The following is a 22069-nucleotide window of genomic DNA, read 5'->3' on the forward strand; positions in this document are numbered from 1 at the left end:
CGCTGGAAACACAAAAGCCATTGAATATCTTGAGCAATAAAAAAAGCCTTTGTTTCGGTTTGTTATGACAAACCACCTGACTGAAAGAATAAGCAGCTAGATAAAACTAGATTTTAAAAGTTAGCACATGACCTGAGCTATATTTTGCTCTGCCTGAAGTATCTGCAAACACCTGAAGCTTTTTGTAATAACTGCTTTAAAAAAGCCACCATGAGTGGCAATATGTAAGGACAGAGAAGATTTTTCTCTACAACTTATTGATCAAATGAGACATAGAGGATATTCCTGAAATATTACACATAATTTTTGCTGTTTGTGTTTATGAAGAGACGTGGTATAATGCGCCAAACCGCCACCTTTAAGTAACCTTCCACCTTTCCTGCTTTCCTTCCCCACCACGAATTTGGAGAGCAGCTCCTGGTCCAGCGTTCCCACGTGGAAAGTGTCATGTCCAAGTCCCCTGTGTCACTCCCTCAGCTGTCAAAACCTGGGGACATGGAGGGAGCCCCGGGGCTCACAGTGGGAAATGAGAGCCTTGTGCTACTCAACACTGACCTCCTCTGACCACATCACAGGGCTGTGCCATCAGCTTTGAACAGTCTTTACTCTTTTTTTTTAAGCAACATCAAGCTAAAGGAAGGTGTGAAAACACAAGTAAATGGAGGGAGGACATCAGAGCTTGCAGTGGGGTCTGCAATCTAGTATCCCTGAAAAATGTTGGGTATTAAAATACTAAGGTTTCTGGAGGGTAACATGAAATATCCTGAAAAATGCCTCCCTTTCATGGGCAGAATGAGTCATCTTGGAGGACTAGGGCTGTGCTTAGTGAGCAACTGGATTTCAGTAAAATGAAATTGAAACAAAACCCCTCTGCTTTTGCATAGATAATTTACCATATGTTGCTGGTTGAACTGTAAGACTGAGGGAGAGTTATGATTAGGTGGCAAATACAACAGCAGCTGCAAGGACTTCAGCTGAACATTGACATTTCAGTGCAAAGTTAACAATTGTAGCTTAAAACCTGGGAAATATTTAGAGTAAAAACACAAGAGTCTGTACAGTTTACAATCCATGTATTTCTAAAATAATGTTTGAGAGGATCAATGTCTCCTACAATTAGATAATTCTAAGTGGAGTTTTTAAATTCCATTAAGACATAGAAAATCACTCAGGTTTGAACACACTGTACCTCTGTGACTGTGGAGTGTTGTGTGAAAGCCTGATGTAAGAAATGAACACTTACATATTTTCCTGCCAGTAATCCACCATGTTGCACATGCAGCACAGTGTGGGCACACAAGGCAAGCTGTGTGCTCTCATAGCCCGACTGTGCACTGTAGTTTCAACCCAAATACAACACAAGTAAGGAGAGGAGAGTTTAGGCATTAATCTTTACTTTAACCTGTGGAAGAACAGAAAGTAATTGAGAGGGTGGTGGTAGGAGGGTGAGAGCTAAGTTGTAGAGCTTTATGTTAAAGCAACTTCTTTGATAATACCAAAAGAAACCCTCTCACTGTATCATGTACATTCTGCTTTGCTTCTGTGAAATAGCAAAGCCCTTTAAATACTGCTTTGCCTTGTGCTGTAACCAGCTGGACATGTTAAAACTGAGAAGACAAATATGCTTTGAGAAGCCATCAGCTGGGAGGTTGTTTGGTTTTGCCAGTAGTGAAAGGCTTGTTGGTGAGCTGAGGGCTACAGTCCTCCCAAATTTTGTACGGCTAGCCTATTGGGAGAGAATTGAAACAAACGTCAAAGCAAAACCAGCTGTTGCTGGTCGTCACAGCTGGGCCTGGATGCTTTGTGGCCAGGGCCCAGTTCTGCTGCTGCTCTTAGAGAAGCAGAGTTTGTGCCCTGCGACGTGGTCTCTTTTTGCCAGCTCTTCTCTCGCTGGTAGCAGGCACAGAAGTGCTGAGGCATAAGTGAGCCAGACTACTTCCCATAGCTTGCCTATAATCTTTTGAACTGACTTCTTAATCTTTCTACAGTGACTATTTCAACTGGTGAACATCCAGATCATTCAATACATGTTCTGTGAAAATCTCTCTAAGCTGAGTTGGAGCCCCCTGCACAAGGTTCAATGCAGGAAGGAAAGAATAGTAGAAAATCCACGGTGAAATCAGGGGAAATACAGAAGTACAGCAGTTCATTTCTTGGCATGTGCCATAATGGCCCTTTTGGCTCATATCTTATATAGATTGATTTCTCTATCCTTGTTAATTTTGATTGTCCAGTTTCATGTTGCTGTAAGTACCGCACCGAAGAATTGGTTAAATGCTTATTTTAGCTGTCTCTTTGTTCTGGTAATATCTGAAAACCTTCTACATCAGAATGACAATATCCCATTTATGCTAAATATCAATAGATAGCATTTTTATAGTGATTACTTCTCACTGAAAGATGATCAAATAATACTTGACAAGAAAAGGAACAACTTGTCAGGAAATGAAAAAAAAAGGAGAGAATGCATATGTCTGTTCACAACATAACAAGAGCTGAGAAAAGCAAGAAAGTTATTTGTTGTATCCAGGTCAGCCTTGTCAGGTTTTTTTGCTTTAAACAGAACTAATTACTAATGGAAAAAGTTGGTTCTTGCTCTTGGGGTAATTGTAAATGCAGGTCCTTGTGAGCAGCATTTGTTATGGTGAACTTTAATAATACTTTACCTTTGCTTGACTGTTTAGCTGAAGCAAACAAGAGCTCTGTTCTTTCAGGGAGAAAACAGAAATAAAGCTAGTGACTTGCTCCATTTCAATGGCCACACAGAGGTCTCATCTCAACACACCAGTCTGCAGAAGAAGAGAGCTGCTGCTTCATTTTAAATAAGCAGATTGTTGTTTGAGGTTGTGGTTTGTTAGACCAGTGTAGAGAAGGCACTATCTGTATAACCATTAAATTGTAGCAATTAGGACAAATACTGCTGATGTACAGCTTGCTTTTTGGCTAATGAATTTCACTTGTGCTCCTGAGTAATTTTCTTAACCAGTTTCTTCCCTGCAAGGATGTCCATCTTCAATATATACGTGTATGTTTTTTATTTTATATGATTCAGCATTCAACTCCTGAAGAATTGCCTGAATACAGTTTATTGCTGAGGCTCAAAATCTGTAGTCTGATACAAACAGTATCCATTAGGTTTATCTGAACCTCTGATTAAAATGCCAGCTTGGAAGTAGGTGAAGCATCTGAAAGAGAAATAATTTGCATTACCTGAAACATATGAAAGTGTCATTTGTAATCCTTGATATTTAGAGGACCTCCACAGATTGTCACTGGGGTATAAAGGACAAGTTTAGTTATGATCAGGTGCTCCAGACTTCATCCAATCGTAGCATCTCTAAGCGGGGAACCATAGCAGGTACAGCATATAAGCAGCTCAGAGGAGAAAAAAATCTCAGGCCTTTCAAAAGTGAAAGTTGGCATGGCTTACCCAGGAGAAGATTTCTCTCAACAGGAGAATGTACTCATCCATGAAACTTTTAATGAGCTCTACAGCAGACAACTTATCCTCAAAGCACAGGGATTATTCATTCTAGATGCAGAGGGAAAAATTGGTCTAAACATGAATTTTTAAATTTGGAAGAAGATTTTCCTAGCTATGTAGTGGGAAAACCTGTTTTTTTAATCAAAGTACAATGAAAACAAAGTCTGATACTTCAGCTAAGAGACTATCAGAAATAATAGGGCCTTCAGAAGGTGGGCCTTGGGCAAGTGTCTTCAGTGTTGATGAATCCAAGCACGACCAACTTGCTTCTTACTGGAAACAGAAAATACTGATCCGGGATGATTAATTTCCTTCTCCAAGAAAAAGACAGAAAAGCAACTGCTCAAAAGCAAGAGTAAAGTAAAGCCTGTCACCTCCAACAAATCTTCCTTGCAGTTTGAAAATGCTGTGCCTGTGGCTTCAAATCCCCTTTCTGGAACCAAGGAAAGTCCAGGCATGCACAAGCAGGTTATAACCGTTTATTTTCAGATGGTATCTGTTGAGCTAGCTCCCCATTCTCATCCTTGAGAAGGGTAGACCTGTGGTGGTTTAGGGGAGAGAGCTTAGTGCCAGGGACAAGATAGGTCTTCAGAAATGCCCATGATGCTGCCTGGGTTTTGGGATATTTGGTTTTCTAGAAGTTTTATTTAAATGAGGCATTTGGAAATTGCAAGTAGATGCCTCTAGAATGTGAAGCTGGCCTGCCCTAAGAGCAGGTTTCTGTTCAGCTGTACTATATTCTGGTTATGTGAAGTCTTCTTTATACACTGGCTGCTTTGACCTTCCCTTGAAAGCAGCCAGCTGCTGAAATTGCAGGAGAAAATGGAAAGGTTTTGAAATACCATCTAAGCACAAGTACTACAGAATATTTAGCACATAAAGCTTTAAAACTTTTCAGGGTATAATTTCTTAATTACTTAGAGGCATAGCATAGTCCTGGTGCAGCAAACTCTAATAACATTTGATTACCTTAACTTTTGTTCTGCTACACAACGGTTTAGGTTTCCCTGCTGGGTGTTAATTATTTTTTCCTCAGATTTCAGAAGACACTTTGGCAGTCTGATGGGACAGGGCCAAAAATTTTGGTCTCAAGCTGGGAGGTATATACAAAGGATTGAATTCTGAACCGTAAATTTAAAATTAATTTAATGTAAAAAGACAAATGTATTGTGAGTGAACTTCTACTGTAGTCTTTCTAGCAATGATGCCTCTAATTTCAGAAAATAAATCACTCTTGGTTGCTGCTAACTGTATGCTTTGTTGATGCTTTCTGACATTCTAACATAGGCTGCTGTTGAACCAATTATTGCCCAGAAAGGGAAGGAAATACGATGTGGAAGATGCAGAGCTTGATGCACAGTTCCTCTTGAACTCCATAGGAGTTTTTCTATTGGTTCTCATGAAATTTTGGATCAGGTCTATGGAACGCAAGTTCAGCTCTCAAAAACAAACAAACAACAAATCAACCTTATGGCTATTAGAACAATAAAAGCACACTTCATACTTGCAGTTTCATTCAGTGTCATGGTTAAAAGAGAAATCTTATTTCCATTCGGTCATATAGGACTTGGCTTTGATTTCTCTTGTTGGTGTTCTGTGTTCCTTGATGCTTAGATTTTCCTTATTTAAGAAAAAATAATTATTTCTGAAAGCTTAAGATTAAAAAGCCACTTAGATCTTTAAATGTAAAGTTGTTTTGTTTTGGTCTCATGATTTTTTTTTCGCTTTCTTTCTTGAGGAATTTCTATTATTAGATGAAATTTCTCACTTCCTGGTGTTCATTAATTGCATTTTGATAATTTTTTAGCCAAAACATTTCTAGGAAGCTCACTAATGTTCACACACTTCTGGTTTTCTTTTCCATGCAGGTACTATTGGATACAATCAAAGAAACAGGATAGATACTCTTATGTATCTTCTAGCCTATCCACAAAAGCCAATGGTAAAAACAAAAACAATTGAGCTGATAGAGTTTGAGAAGCTGCCTGCTGGACAGAATGCCACAGTTGCTGTGATGAGCTACAGTGGTTATGATATCGAAGATGCCCTTGTCCTAAACAAGGCCTCTTTGGACAGGGGTAAGAACCATCAATTCTTTCCCACATATAGTGTGTGTCCTAATACATGTTTTAATAAACTTGTCTCATGGCATTATCTTGTAATAACTCTTATTGCAGTTATGAACAGTACATCTCCACTTAAGAAATCTAATTCCAAAACCGCTTTGAATGCTTTTGTTTGTTTTCTGCATGAATAATGATTGTAATTCCATGCTTGCAGAAGTGCAGTGAAGTTCCCAACGTGTGAATAAACTTCTGAGTATGGATGTTATAAGAAAAAATGACTAACTTTTGACCTTAAATAAAAGGGTGTACAAGGTCTCTTTTGAAAATATTTAGTTTACAAAAAATATAATGTAGTAGGTAATCTGTTCTTTCGGGCCTGCTTTTTAGATGATTACATGAGCCTTTGTTCATTACTAACAGAAGTGTCTCATTATTTTGACCAGTAACAAAAGCAACAGATGAAACTAGATTTTGGAATGTATTTGGAAAAGGAATAGAACTTGTGACAGTTTCTGTCATTGTGATCCTGATGCTCTGAGGGAGCAACAGCAGTATTGCCTACTTTCTGAGAGAAAATAATAGTATTGTTTCAAGAAAAATAATTTAGCATTTATTCAGAGATAAATTGATGACCTGCTTCCTTAAAAAAAAAAAAATCTATACTGTGCAGTGTTTTTTTAGTAAAAGTACGTAAGCACCAAACATAAGGTAAGTAAGTGAAACCTATGTTTGTGCTGGTCTAGCTTGTCTTGCTCTCCACTATTCTTCAGTGCTACATAATGCTGCTGGGGGTTGGAGGAGAGCTGCTTGAAAACTTGGTCTCTCCTCTCGCCCTTTGCTAAATGAATTTCCTTTAGAGAAGACATGGTGCAGTGTGATCAAATTTGTTTTAGTTTTGGGTGGCCAAAATCAGATTCTTCCATCACTTTATTCCCCCCCACACTCCCTTCCTCCTAGTTGCTAGGCAGCTATAACAGTATTCCTAGACATGTATCTTTGGCATTAATGTCTGCTGCATTTAATTTATGCCTCCTTTTCTAAAACAACAACAGGCGTGATTTAAAACTGAATGTTTTCTTTTCTGGTAGACTGGTAATGTTTACAGGGAGAGCTGTGGTGCTTGTCAGGAGTTACTTGACATAATCTAAAGATATGGATGTAATGTATATGGCTGCAGCCATCTTTCAGGCGAACTAAAACAACGTAGCATTATTAGAAAGCCATGCTTCTCTTGGCCGTCTGTAATTCTAAATGTGATGAAGGTGCTAAGTATTGTGGCTAGTTGCTGTACTTGGGAGGAAAATGACAGAGTTGCTACTTTTCTCGCCTAAGAGCAAAAACAAACCTATTTTGTAACAGTATATGTAATTCAGAGCTTTTTCAGCTGGGAATAAAGTGAGTAATGGAGTAATTATACAAAACAGTTAATCGGTACTTTCCTGGTAGGCTAGCTTGTCAGCCACAAATGTGAGTAAAAGTTCAGATTTCTTAGAACTCCTGAAAGGAAGAGGTTCTCATCCTGTTAGAGTCTCTTCTCTGATGCTATGTCTCCCTGTGGACCACCAAAGGTAAGAGAAATTTGTGTGTCTGTGTGTGGATATGTAGAAGCAGATTAGCACAACTTCAGAACTGTAGTCCAGTGTCTGAAAATGCATCATCTGATTTTTTAAATTGTGAGCTACTAAGTATCCATGTACAATGCTGTGATATTCGAGACAATGAATAACCTAATTAATAAAAAATATTTTCTGTTCTGTAGCTCAGCAGGTGGATCAACATTCTTGTTTTATTCTGATAATATGTTATAAAGAATCTTTGAGCTCCTAGGCAGATGGGTTTGTGTTACGTTTTAGGTTTTGGAAGGTGTCTTGTGTATAAGAATGCCAAGTGTACACTGAAGCGTTACACAAACCAGACATTTGATAAAGTTATGGGTCCAATGTTGGATGCAGCTACGCGTAAACCAATCTGGCGACATGAAATTTTGGATGCTGATGGTATCTGCTCTCCAGGTATGTCAGACTACATGTTCCATCATGGCATGTCCATAATCTAAGGTAGAAAGTAATGTTCTGTTAATATTTCTTGTGTACCCCATTTTATACTTGGTGTAATTGTTTTTTTATGAAGGTGACAGTATTGTAATGGAAAACTTAAGAATGTTAGCTTCTAAAAGCAGCATGGTGCCAGTCATTGCGAAGACTTTTGTGGAGGAGAAAAGTGAGCTTTTATATATTTAAGAGTGAGTCTTAACAGTGTGAATCTGTTGAAGCATTAGAACTTGTATGCTTATATCCTCAATGTGACAAATTTTTAATACTGTTATTTTTTACTGTTTGTCTCTCATATATTCTGTCATGATTTTTTAAGGATAGATTCCTTATTATTTTGATTTCATCCACCAAAACCTCCTAGCATGCTGTCAGTTAATGCAGTTGCTTGAGAAAGTAAGACCGGGTATTTTTAAAACTCCAGAAATATGTTTGGAGAGAACTAAGAAAATAAATACAACTACATTTAGTTACGAGGATAGGTGTGTAAATTTCCAATGGAAATAAATTTGAGAAAGAATCCTCCCATACTGTCATCCTTCAATTAGGAAATGACTTAATAGATCTGCTGAGATCTGATAAGAAAGGTGCTGTAAGTGGCATTAAACTTAATTCCATTATAGCAACACAGTTGGTTCACTTTTGCTCTTTAACACATCACAGTAGAGCTTTCAAAGTTAATTAAAAAAACAAGGCAAGAATCTTCTGAAGTCTGAGGGTGGATAGGACCGGGGCAGACTGCAAACTGAGGCTGTTCTCAGCATGTAGGTAAAAACCTCTTTGGAACAGTTTGTGCTGTCAGGAAAGAGCCATAGGCTGAAGTTGAAGTTCAGTGTGATTTTGTGGAGGAGGTGGGAATTGGGGACTTGGTGGACACTTGTATCACTGGGCATGATCTGCTTCTCTGTGTGAAGGGCAGGGTAAGGGAGTGGGGAGGGAAACAGATGATGTACGAGACCAGAAGCAATAAGAAAAAGTAATTGCAAGGAGAGGCTGCAAAAAAAAAAAAAACGTCTTGCAGAGCTCATTGTGGAAATGATGTTGCATCCTGAATTTAGGTATGAATTTCTAAAATGTGTCTGTTACAGTGTTGCTTATTAGTTTTCTCCATATGTCAGATGATTTCAGATGCTTTTCTGTATTCTTTAGACCCAGAGTATGTTAAATAGCTATTCTCATATTGCACCCAGCATGCAAGCAGCTTGGGTTTATAAAGAAAAAGCTGGTTTCACAATTCCCTTACCATGCAATATTTAATAAAATAACATGACTTACATTCTGGATGTGTTCCTCCCAGTTTGTCTTCCAGCTTACTTTTTTTCAAAACTTAGGATGTCTTTCTACCTTGGGTAGCCAGATTTTTTCATGGTGCTTTTTTTTTTTTTTCTTGTTCTTTCTAGGCGAAAAAGTAGAAAACAAGCAAGTCCTTGTGAACAAATCTATGCCAACTGTGACCCAGATGCCTCTGGAAGGAGCTAGCATGCCTCAGCAGCCACAGTACAAAGATGTGCCAGTAACGTAAGTTGCGTCATAACTTCATATTAGGGGAAGGTACATGGAGGAAAGGTGTCTAAGGAAATACTGAATTCTAGGAAAGCCAAAGGAATGAACTTCCCTCTGTGAATTAGACCTAGTTCTCTAGGTCTTGACTTCTCACAGGATTTTTCAGAGCCTAGGTTATTTTCAGAAATGCCTAGCCACTTAATCACTGGTAAATAAGATGTTGACCCTGAACGGCTGGAACTGCAAAGAAAGGGAGGAACTCTCCTGAAGATGTTATGTATAAAGAGGAATCACTGAGTTTTTCTCAGGAGAAACTGAGAAGCACGTAAGACAATGGTAGAGAGGAGAGGAGTCACTCATGAATGAAGTGATGGAGAAACAGGAGAAAAGCAGGACAAGTGGGAGGGCAGAGAATGCGTGTGTTCGTAGTGAGTGGACACTTCACCTCCATACTGGCTCCCACAGAAAATGGTCAATGCCATTTACCTTGCCAGGTAGGAGGCCAGGAGATGGAGGCCCTCCCGTCTCAGAAGCTGCCAGTCAGCTCATTCCAGCCACTCCAATTAGACGTCCTTTAGCAATGCACCAGTGAATAGGAAAGGACTGACAATAAGAGTTTTCCCCATCTTGTCCAGAAAGAACAGAAGAGGGCTTCTGAGGTGTGAGATGAAAATTCTTCATTAAATGTACGAATGAATAAATAAACAAATAAATTATTTTCTTTTTTTAGTTCAGAGCCAGGTTGGATGGGACTTTGAGCAACCTGGTCTAGTGGGAGGTGTCCCTGCCCATGGCAGGGAGGTTGGAACTAGGTGATGTTTTAAGTCCCTTCCAACCTAAACTATTCTATGATAGCCTTGACAGTTTCATAAATTAGCAGAGAGCAAGGCAAGCAGTTGTTGCCCAGATAAGAGTGGCAGAATTAGGTTTTCTCCATTTCTGTGCATTTCATAACCCATAGAAAGCTGTAGGTATACTCCTACAAGATAATAATAAAGATGTGAGGCAACAACATAATTATCAAGAGGAGAGGAGTAATCCAGCCACGGAAAGACATGGATCCAGGGCTCTGTGTTAGGTGCCATAGTTTGACCATCTCAGCTACCTGAAGGATGAGACCAAATAATCTCCTAATTAAGGTATTAAAATTTGATTTACCCTCATTCTGCAATATGTAGAAAAAAGCTGATACTTTAATAATTTCCTTACTTCTTTGTTATGCCTACCTTTTTCTCTTCTCCTTTTTTGCCTCTCCTTCCAAAATCTCTGCATTTCAGACTCTAGAGGTTGTCTGTCTGAACCTCATCCTGTGGTCTGCCCTTGGTTCACTTCCACACTTGTACCTGGTGCACAGTTTCAGTCAGGATATTAATTTTTTTCTTAAATACTCGTGGTATATTCCTTAAACTCCCTTCTTCAACTGCAACTTTCTATTTGGCTTTTGCTTGTTTAACTTGAAGATCCAGAAATTTGCAATATAATTAGGAAGTTTTTTTTTCTGTCAAGAAGGGCCCCCATGAAAAACAAAACCAAAAAAAAAAAAAACACCCACCAAAAAACTCCCTTGTTATTTACAAGTTCAGTTTAGTTCTCGCATTGTTTCTATTGTATCGCTTAAGTGTTTTCCAGAGACATACCATATTCTGGAACTTATATATATATATAAAATCATTGTTCCATTAGCCTCCCATATGTAAGGTCCATGACTGCATTTTGAGTAGAAGCTTACCAATACATAGAGATTTGTTGGCAACTTGTGTTTGGTTTATAGATCTAAAATTCATGTTTTATCTTCTCGTACTAGCTACAAAGGTGCAACTGATTCTTATATTGAAAAAGTAATGATTTCATCAAATGCAGAAGATGCTTTCTTGATCAAAATGTTGTTGAGGCAAACTAGACGCCCAGAAATTGGAGATAAATTCAGCAGTCGTCATGGGCAGAAAGGTAAGCTACAAATTTAATAAAAAGAAGTCATTTTTAGAATGCTCCATGCGCCATATTTACTTCTTTACTCACATGTGTAGCCTGAAGTCAGATTTGATGTCCTTTATGACCTTCTGGGGCTATGGAAGTACATGGGCATCAGTGGCAATGAGGTGGTCAGGTGTAATTGAAGTGAGAGCCTGCATCCCTGTTATGAGATGCAGAGCTAACCACAGTAATCCTCATTCCTGTAGTCTCCCAGGTTTGCTGATTACCACTTTTAGAGCAAAGCCCATTTCTTCATATATTTTGAGCTTTGTCTAATTAGTCCTTTCTCTTTATAAGTGGCATGCGGCATTTTAGCTGCAAATTGTTACATAATAATACAATCAGTACTGTGCAGGACTGTACAGTGGTGTAAAATTATATTAAAGAAGCTTCGTGGTTAATCATGATAAATGCTGCTGAGCATTTGCATGAAAAAAAGCAGGTAAGATTTTTCTCCTAGTTCAGGTTATTGATGTTCTCCTATTGAAATAGCTGAACAGGACAGGATTTTCATACCACTCAAAAAATCAAGAAAAAGGGTACTCCACAAATCTGGAACCATCAGAGGAGACAAGGTGGAAGTGGAAGAAAGAGAGAAACAGATGTGTCAGGCAGGCTGCAGTATGTCTGTAGGGAGCAGATGGCCTTCCATACCATTAAATGCACATAAGGCATCTCACAGTCTAGAGCAAGCTGATTTTAGAGGTCTTGGAGAACAGACATCTCATGAGTAGTCTTGCTACTCATCAAACCCATGGTCAAATGCATAAACAATTAATACGCACTGGGTTGAAGCCTGGTGGTATTTTCTTTACTATCCCAAAAGCCACAGAGGATTAGTAATTTTTCTTTCCCCAAAGATTTTGCATGTGGAATCCCATAATAACGAAAAACGACGTCGTAAATACACCTCTCCCATGAGGACAGGCTGAGGGACTTGGGGTTGTTCAGCCTGGAGAAGAGGAGGCTCTGGGGGGACCTTATAGCAACCTTCCAGTACCTGAAAGGGGCCAACAAGAAAGCAGGGGAGGGACTATTCACATGGGTTTGTAGTGACAGGATGAGGGGTAATGGCTTTAAGCTAGAAAAGGGGAGATTTAGGTTAGATGGTAGGTAAAAGTTCTTCGGTGTGAGGGTGATAGATCCCTGGAATAGGTTGCCCAGACAGGTGGTGGAGGCCCCATCCCTGGAGACATTCAAGATCAGGCTGGATGAAGCTTAAGTAGCTTGATCTAGTTTGAGATATCCCTGCTTATTGCAGGGGGGTTGGACTAGATGACCTTTGGAGGTCCCTTCCAGCCCAGACATTCTGTGATTCTATGAATTATGCCTAACAGTGCATCAGGGTAGAATGACTGATCCTCCGTGTATCTGTGCTTTGGACCTATAATAATAATAAGCCAAACCCATCAATTATTCAGAAAAGCAAGTGTCCCTTTCAGCTTGGTTTTGGAGATATGAGTGGGAACATTGCAACAGTTGTGTTAGAGTTTGCTGGAAGGTGCTTGTTAGCTGTTCAGTACATCAATCTGTAGTAATGTCTTGTGGTTGGGAGAATTATCACATTCTAAATGACTACATCCTGCTAGGATATGTAGCCTTCCTGGGAGTAAACCTCTCCATTCTCTGACTTGTACTACATTGTGGGAAAAAATGTTACAATAAATGGGAGAGAGGAGAAATGTGCTTAGTGGAGAAAGTACATGTTAGATACCAAGAAAAAAAAAATACTGACAGGAGTGGTGGAATTCACTGTTCTGCAACTTCAGTACACAGCGAAGAGCCAGATACTGACATTAAAGTTGGATTACAGGCAGGGATACAACTGGAGGAAAGGTGTGGAAAGGAAACGGAAAATCTCCTTTGCTAGCTGTTTAGAAATCCAGCTAGTATCATCCTTCTCTGACATCAAGTCAGGGAAGGATCAGTCATAACAGAGGAATATAGACAATTAAAAACCAGAAATCATAGTGCTAACAGTTTAACATTTTCCATTGAGAGAGGTTCTAATTAGTCCTGAAGTTGTTCTCTCATCTTCATCTGAATGCAGATGATTACCACTTCAAGTTTAATTTGTGCATGTTAGCTTTAAGCCCATCATAGGGCCATTTAAAATAAGTACCTTGATTCGGGGAGAGGAAGACAAAGCGTATTTCTGTATTGTCGGTCTGCTCTGTGAGATATTTTTATTTTCTAGAGGGAATGCATGAAGGTGAGATTAGGTTTCATGGAATTGTAGTTATGGTTTTAAAATACTTAAATATGTGCAAAATAAGAAAGTGCACAAGCCACATTTCTCGAAGTTTTTTTTCCATGGGCTTTTTCCCCGTATTCCAAATTGATTTGTACTTCAAAGCTATACTTTGTCGCTGGAGCAGAAGGAAACAGAGCAAGAGAATTGGAAACTGTCTGGGATACAACAGATTAAATCTCACAAACCAGCTTTAGCCTTTTGTTACAGAAGAGGCTTTTTTTGACTATGTAGGTAGGTTTTGTAGGGCTCTAATAATACAGACCTATGCCGCTGCCTCTGTATTTGCTACATTCTTTCTGTCCTCTCACACCTCAATATGGTATTGGCAAGGGTCACCGCTTCTGGGCTGTCCACCACACCCTCTTTTCATGCAAGTCCATATTTTAAGTACACTTCTTCCAAACTGCCTATAAAAACCAGCCTTTCCTTCAAGACCTGTCAACAAAGGAGTATATGGGAAGGAGGGAAAAAAAAATAGACTGTCATGTTGTGTTCTGAAATGCAAATATTTTGCTTTATTTCAATATTCATCTTCAAACTGGATGTTGCACTAAGATGTTTGGGTCTGGGACTGTCCTTTTGGAAGCTTAAGGGCTTTGTAGACTGTTGTTTACAAATAAAAGTCTATGTACCAGGGAGGATTTGTCCTGAATTGTAGGACTTTGTTTTAGCTCTACTGCATCATATATTTTCCAGAAGGGTAAAGAAGCTTTTTTTGTTAATTATTTGGGTTTTTTTAATCTTGCATTCTCTAAGGAAAGTCACTTTTCAAAGCACAGGAGGCGAAAGGATTGTGAAGCTAAAGAAGCTTCATCTGAGTTCCATACAAACGAAATTATTATATTTCCAGATTTCCTCTTGCTTTGCTACAAGTCACAATGAGGAAAAAGTTGGGCTCCTTTGATGTGAAAAAAAGCAATATATCACTTCTCTGAAAGAACATTTCTCAGTCTCTCATGTGAAAAAGGATTAACACCTCCAACAAAGGTCCTGTAGATCACAGAACTAAGCAATACTGAACAGTATTCCTGAGGAGTGGAAAAACTGTATTTAAGCAAGAGATTGTTTGAACTGGCAAACAGAAGCTTTTTAATAGCTGAAGATCTAAGATAAAGGATTAAACCTTTCTGAAGTATCTGCACTTAAACAACTCTAAAGACAAGGAAGCGAGTTGAAATTCATGAAAGATGGTCTTTGTTTTCCTAAATGAACCATGTTCTTTATTGTCAAAACAAAATCTATTCACAGCATTGTCAACTACATAAACTTCACAACAGTACCACTTATCTACCAAAGTCTGACCTTGCTTATTTTTAAAATTTTTACTAATTTGAGCATCTGCCTTTTCTGCTTGCCTAACTTCATGGTTCAGAGCAACTTATCTTTCTCTTTTTAATAGGCACTTGTACAGGACGTAGAAGCAGAACATCTAAAGTAAGATGTTAGTTTTAAATGGCTACTTATGTCATTTTCCCCCATGTTACAAGTCAGACTTAGTACTTTATCTCTGACAAAACATCAGCGGGTTTATAGGAATTAAATGGCTGAAGTGGCATTAGAAATAATTTGCTATTATTTACTGCAGGAATGTTTGATGATTAGTAGTTATTAGGCATCTGGAAAGGTAAGCATTTCTTACCTTATTTTTATCTTCAGAATTTGAATATGAGAAAATGAGATATCAGAGTTCCATTAAAAATTTTCATATTTTTTTTTCGATTTATTTTTAACAAATCTGCTGCTTAGCTGGCTGGCTTAAGAAGAAAATTACAGCTTTTTTTTTATCTCAAGCAGCAAACAGGTAACCTTCTGACCTTTTCAGTAAATCGTCAACTGAACCTCTGAAATTAGGGTGATTTAGCATTTTATGGCACAGAATAAAAATCTCTAATTCTGTTTCCAAATAGTGTATCCTGAACACACATTTTATTAAGCTCTTGACTCATTCAGCCATGTGTATTTTGTAAAGTTCCTATGGTTATTGTTTTACAATAGCTGCTTCCAGAAGCATTGTAAGGGTTTCAATTAATCAGCTCTTTGTGTGCTTCAGACTATGCAAATTTATCACATCAGACCATTCAGCAGCTCATGGGAAAGCAGTGTACAAACTGTATTGTCTTCTAGCACCTCCTCTCATTTAGAGTGATGTTTTTAATAAGAAAACTAATCAAGTTTACTTATGCATTATTTATCTGTTAATTTTAATTCCGTTCTTTACCTCTTATGTCAGATGGGATGTAGCAAGCGATATGATAGATCAGTGAATGATTCAGTATTGAACAAAGCTTATGTGATGCAGCACTTTTTTTTTCTTCTGGACTTGTTAGCCAACACAGTATGTAATTAGAGAGTTTTGAAACAGATGCACATTTTTGTTTAACCTTACTAATTTTTGCAAATCTCTTTGTCACTTGTCTGCAATATATGGCACTGTGCTATAGCTACAACTCCTTTTAATTATGTCAGGTAGTCCTATTTCTTAGGAGTATTTCCCAATTTTGGTAAATCTACAATAGACACCTTTCAAGTTAGTTTTAGCTCTTTTACCACGTTATCATTAGAATAAGTAAACAAGCATGCTTAGTAATGCGCTTCTTTTTATCTTGCTGATCGAAACTGGTGTTACTGCTGCTTCTATTCACTTAGTCTCCTTTGCTCTCTAATGTCCCTCCTGCTGGTAGTAATTAGTTTTCTATATTAGGTTGTTTTGACTTATTTGATGATTTTTTTTTTTCATTTGGCATGTGTGTGTATAGAAGGCATCTTATTGTAGCCGGTGGAAAACTTTCCCATACTGTTGTGTTTTGTCCCTGCCCTCCCTGTGCTGCTCCCCTTCCCCCTCTCTGCTGAACTACTGGTTTACAAGTCTGTGGATGTTCGTGTTTGTCAGCAAGCTGTAAAGGCAACTACATAAAAGATACCAGTTCTGGAAACCTGAATTTTTCCTGATTAGAAAAAGAAACTCGTAAGTGGCAGAAGTACAAGGGACAGGAGTATAAGGGTGCAGAGATCTTTATGCTCTGTCAGGGCCTTGTGGAGGGACATGGTCTTGAGATACCGTGGGGACTGATGCAGATAGCCTGCCCGAGGATGGGGCCATCATGCATAGTCAGTGAGCTGTCATGAATTGGCTGGCATACAATAGCACTGAAAAAAACACTGCCTATGGCTGCTTTATACTTGCACGTTAAACCACTGTAGGTGTCTGATTTAAGTTTATTCTGATTTAAACTGTTACCCTTGCATACTTGTAAGCCGTGCTTATTATTCCACCTTTTTTTTTTCCTTTTTTTCTTTGTTTTTGAGGGGGGATCTCTTAAAATATTTGGTTAATATTTTCACTGATTTTTCCCTCTAAGGTTACATTATGAAATTGATATACAAAGTTTTTTCCTAGAATTTAATTTGATTTTTAGTTGAAAAGAAATTACATGTAGCAAGCTGCTGAATGCTTTCTTGCTCAAACATTGTTAGTCAACATTAAAAAAAAAAAATCTGTTCTTTGCTTTGTCTTCAGCCTTTTGTGGTCATTAAATGTTTGATTCTGGTCCTAGATGAGAGCTCCAGAGTTTATAGATGAGAGCAGATTCAGGCCCATCGCAGTACAGCATGCAATTGAAATTGTATTGCTAAATTTCAGATGCAGCATGTAAAACTTGTGAGGCAAGGGGAAGTGAATGAAACCAAATTATTTTGTACGTCTTGTATGAATGCCAGGGATCAATTTTTGTGTGATGTCTAAATCAGTAACCATTAGGAAATCTTAATAGCCTGTAGAAAGAGCCACAGAGCAAAGTTACCTACTAGTTTGAGTCTGTCCTATTTATGAATATTGTGGGGAGCAGTTGGGCAGCTCCATTGTAAAATGAAGTTCATACTTGGAACTTGATGCTGTCTTAAATCCAGCCTCTTATTTCTCCTTTACTGTGTTATTAGCCAGTGGCACGTGATAATTCCACTTACATAGATTAATTTATTTGATCACTTTTTTGTAGCAGCTCGTCAGAATTGCAGGGCTTGCCTTTTACTGCCCCGCTGCAAACCCTGGCTCAGCAATTGGGGCTGAAAAAGGGTAGCAAATTCAGGAGCTTGCAGTGCAGACCTGCAAACTTTAGTCCCTTTGAAGAGCTTCTGAAGGCAAGCAACTGTGAAATAAAATCAAGGTTAAATTTTGAAATGAATCACAGTTGCTTGCTTTTAGAAGTAGTGTGGTATATAGGAAAGGTGTCTTTCAGCTTTTTCAACATTATTTTTTAATGAGAAAGAATGAACTTTCTTAAAACACAGGGAAGGAAGGAGCTTCTCTCTGTCCTGTCCTTTTAATGCACATGGACATGCTATTGATCTGTTACAAACTCAGCGACTTCTTAAAATACAGAAGCTCAGAACTGAGGTTTTATAGCTTTCTCTTTTTTCTTCCCCTCTCCTCCCCCACCTCGCTCTGTATAACAGAAACTTTATAAATGACCTAGCGAGCTTCACATTGCTGGATTCTGTCTAAATATTTTGTTTTTAACTTCTAAGCTCATTATGCTGTCTTTGTGTTAACTTGTATTAAAATCTGTCAGCTATGACTGGTCTCATAACCACAGTCAGCGGACCAGAATAAGTTAATTATTTACTTGTGTCACTAGTGCTCTTCATCTAATGAAATGCACAGCTGTGTTAGATCTGCAGTTGGGTGTGTAGGTCCCATTGTTATACAAGTCAGCGGAGGGTAGAAGCCGCTATGATGGAGAGCCCTCAGTTCTTTCTGCTGTTCTGCCTTTCTGTGTCGATTTCATGGATCTTTTATCATTCACTTTCACACAAAACAAACAACACAGTGGCTGTCTGCTATGGGAACCAGCTTGGCATATAAAAGGTTTTCAGAGCCTAAAGTAATTTTAAGTTAGCTAAGATTTAATTTTTGGCTTACAGGTGCCGTGAAGTCCAGATGCAACCTAGTGCCTTCTTGGAAGTAAATGCAAATAAGGCAAAGTGTCTGTGCCGTGATATATATTTATACAATAAAGTATTTATGCCTACATTTGTGCGATAAAAAAGCTGTGCATGTGAGAGAGAGAGTGGTTTTTTGGGGTTTTTTTTTGGGTTGCTTTTTTTTTCAGCAAATGATCATTGCTTGGTGGGGAGAGGTAGAAGGATGTTATTGATTTATCATCATAGAACAAAGAAAATTAGTTTCAATAGGTTTAAAAACTAAATACAAACACACCCCGCCTTGCTCCAGACGCTCCAATCCTTTTTTTTCCTCTGCTCCCTTCCCCCATACTTACCATTCTCATTCTATTATCTACTGTCCCATACACCTAGCCCTGTCTTGCATGGACAGTGGAAGAGGAGCTCCCTCCTGAGCAGACGCCAGTATCCCCCTGTGAACTGGCTGGTTGGGGGATGCCTTTTTAGGGATGAAACCAGCACCCTCAGTCTTCCAGCAGCCCCCTCCACTCCAGGGCTGTTCCCAAAGCATGCTCTGGAAGTTGCAGCAGGCTGATCTCAAATAGCTTGCAGACTTTTTCGGCTCTAAGGGCTTCTGGAAGAAATTGTCCAGCTGAAACAGTAGCTTTGGTTCAAAGGAGTACGGGCTTAAGCAGCTGCATTTTAGCACCTAAATTTGAATTCTGGATCTCTTGGTCATTTATAGCTGCAGTATTTTGGTCTGCAGAATTCACTGTAGAAACAGTTCTAAGGATTGGAAAGAAAAATTTGGGATGTATGATAGACTACTTTAAATGAGTTTTCATGTTCACATTCAATCTTTCCTAAATACTTTGAAAGTTTGGAGGGTTTTGTTTGTTTTTTTTTATCCAGTACTGATGGAGACTTAAAAAAGCTTCTAAAACTTTTAAAGGTACAGTTTGTGTCCAGGGACTGACAAAATATAAGCAGTCTGGGGAGTGGCTTGCCCTTCATAGGTTATCAAAGGAGGCTTTTCTCAGGAAATTAATGCTACCTGAAAAAAATCTTTAGAATTTTTTTTTTTTTTTAGATTTTCCCCTACTTTTCTTGGCTCCTGTCAAAGTCCTGACTTGCTTTGGTTTTGTTTAGCAAGGATACATACAATACACAAATTTCAAATTGGTAATAATTTTGTATGTCTAAAGAGACACTGTAAGAGGCCAGGTTTTTTGTTTGTTTTTTTTTTTTTCTTCAAGAAACCATAGCATCTGCTCTAAAAGCTAGGTCTGCCTTGAGATGTTCCAGTCTGACTGGTCGGAAGTTTGATTGCCTCTGAAAACTGTATCTAAAGCTTTCTTCCCTAATTTGCTAACTCACAAATCACTGGGGGCATTATGTAAGAATATGCTAATTTTGCCAGTCTTGTCACAAGGACTCTCTTCTAGCCTGCAGGTTGTGAGCACTGGTCATGGTAATGAATCTGGGTAAAAAGTGATCCATGAGAAAGAGAGGAGGAGGAAAACATTAAAGAAAATCTGGTGATGAGCGTCAGCCCTGTTGGTGGTTTGCTGTTTGTGAATTGAAACCTTTTCTCTTCTGCAGGGGTGTGTGGACTGATTGTTCCTCAGGAAGACATGCCGTTCTGCGACACAGGAATCTGCCCAGATATCATAATGAACCCTCACGGCTTCCCATCACGCATGACGGTCAGTGCCTACCGTACAGCTAAACAGACAGTGGCTCTTGGTAGGGTAAGGAAACAACAACAAAAAAGTTTTAAATATGGTTTCGTTGAGAATATTCTCCAGTCATCATGCCACGCATTTGCTCTCCTATATTCAGGTCTCTGTTTTGCAAGTCTTGAAAAGCCCTCCTGTAGATGGGGATGTGGGCAGTTTATGCGTCAATCCCATTTTGTTCTCTATTGAGCTAATACCGAGTAACTGAATACCTCAGCTGCACCCTTTCTATTTGAGAATTTCTTGTTCTCCGTCTCCTTTTCCTGTTGCCTATGCCCACCAAGCTGGCTGGGGCAGACTGAGGCAAAGGTTGGAGAAGAGTTTCAGTAACAGTTCCAGACCTATATAACTTGTTACGTGACACACACCTCCCTGGAACTGATGCAGGTCTTGCACCTGTGCTTCAGGGTCACACTAAATACCTCACAGCCTAACCTTTGTATGGGACCTCTGATAATTACCTCATAGAGCCTCTGATCTTTTTTTCATTATTAGCTTCTTCCCTTCTGTTTCCCCTACTGCACTGTAGCATGTCAATCTCTGGGGCTCTTTCCTAGAGCAGAACACCATGCTGGATCCTGCTCATTTTCCAGACAACCTGAAAAAGTATGGCAGCCTGACTCTGAACTTTAAAGGTGTTCCCAGACCCTGTGATGAGTCCAGTTTTCCCCCTTCACACAGGAGTACTCCCTGTTCTTGGATTTCTTGCACTCTTCCCTTTGCATGCAATAACCCAGCTGGCCATCTTGGACACTTTGGCTGGCTATCTTAGGCTGTGACCCAGCCAGCAATGAACCCATACTAGTGAGGAGGCTGTTAACTCTGCTTTTCTTTGCACAGGTAGGAAAGTTAATTGAACTCCTGGCTGGAAAGGCTGGGGTCCTGGATGGCAGATTTCACTATGGAACAGCTTTTGGAGGCAGTAAAGTTAAGGATGTCTGTGAAGATCTTATTCGCCATGGTTATAACTACCTAGGGAAGGACTACGTAACATCTGGTATCACTGGGTAAGAATCTGCTGTATAGATTTAGGTGCTGCAGGGCAGTGAGGAAATCCTGTTGAGACACATCTGAAAAATCTTTTCATGTCTCAGTGCTCAGGAACTTTTTTTTATTTGCAAACAACTCTGAAATGGAGGGAAGGGGCTGTAGAGTAGTTCACTTTTTAAAAACTTTTTTTCCTTTCTTAAAATATTTTTTGGTTCCACACATTAAGAATTACTCGTATTTGCATGGCTACAATCTGAATAGCCCTTGGTAGAACATTTGAAAATTTCCCAACTTCTACTGCATAACAAAAAAAAGAAGGTAAAATCAAGGTTTTCGTTCTGAGAGATTGCAAGGAATTTCCATTTCTGTTGGCAGCAAATCTTATATATGCTTAGAATCAGATAAGCATTTTCCCGTTGACTTTAACGGTACTGTAAAATATGAATTTGAAGGCAAGTGTCTCTTCCTTGGGAATATTTTGTGTGTGTTCTTTTTTCTTTTTTTTTTTTCCTTCTTTCACTCACACAATGATCCAGTCTGCCGTGATACTCTAATCTGCAAACTTCCTGCTGTGTTGATCAGACTGGCTTCTGAGACACAGAGTTCAAAGAACATAAGATAGTTTAGGAACAGGAAAAGGCCATATGGCTTCACATGCCCGCCCTTCCAAAATGTATCTTAATCCTACCTTCCTGCTATTTTTATTATCCTCCCAGTCCACTTCTTTTCAAAAAACAACTTCAGGTCTCTTTTGTAAGGCTTTGGGTTTTTTTAATACTTTTATTTTTAATTGCTTTTCCTACCAACTTATTCCATATGTTGTTTCTCTTTGTTTCAGAGAGATCATTTTCTTTTCCTTACCCACTCCATATTCCATAAATTGTAAATGAAGTATCCTGGTGTTTGAAACACTTCCTGTTGATATATCATGGTAACTTTTAACAAATCTGATTAATTTAGTGTCCTAGGGGGAATAAAGTCATCTGGCTCTAAAAATCCCCTGTCCTCAAACTTCAGCTTTGTGGTACCCTGTTTAGTGACTTTGCTTTAGGATACTGATCCTCTTCCAAGCAAATTTCACATGCCTAATCTATTTGTTATGAAATTTG

The 22069-nt window shown here is 38.9% G+C and overlaps 1 protein-coding gene across 1 annotated transcript in view; it reads left to right on the top strand.

The window, feature by feature from the left end:
* POLR3B (polymerase (RNA) III (DNA directed) polypeptide B) overlaps positions 1 to 22069 on the top strand; it is a gene marked incomplete at its 5' end in the record, with an annotated part of 51570 nt that overhangs the window by 22520 nt on the left and 6981 nt on the right. The window contains 6 exons of the mRNA XM_008935952.1: positions 5353 to 5562; positions 7404 to 7562; positions 9002 to 9119; positions 10909 to 11051; positions 19834 to 19937; positions 20811 to 20977. Coding sequence (XP_008934200.1) covers positions 5353 to 5562; positions 7404 to 7562; positions 9002 to 9119; positions 10909 to 11051; positions 19834 to 19937; positions 20811 to 20977 — 901 coding nt within the window. The remainder of the gene's footprint in view (positions 1 to 5352; positions 5563 to 7403; positions 7563 to 9001; positions 9120 to 10908; positions 11052 to 19833; positions 19938 to 20810; positions 20978 to 22069) is intronic.

Source organism: Merops nubicus, unplaced genomic scaffold (genome assembly GCF_000691845.1).
Source record: "Merops nubicus isolate BGI_N331 unplaced genomic scaffold, ASM69184v1 scaffold43442, whole genome shotgun sequence".
Taxonomy (NCBI): Eukaryota; Metazoa; Chordata; class Aves; order Coraciiformes; family Meropidae; genus Merops; species Merops nubicus.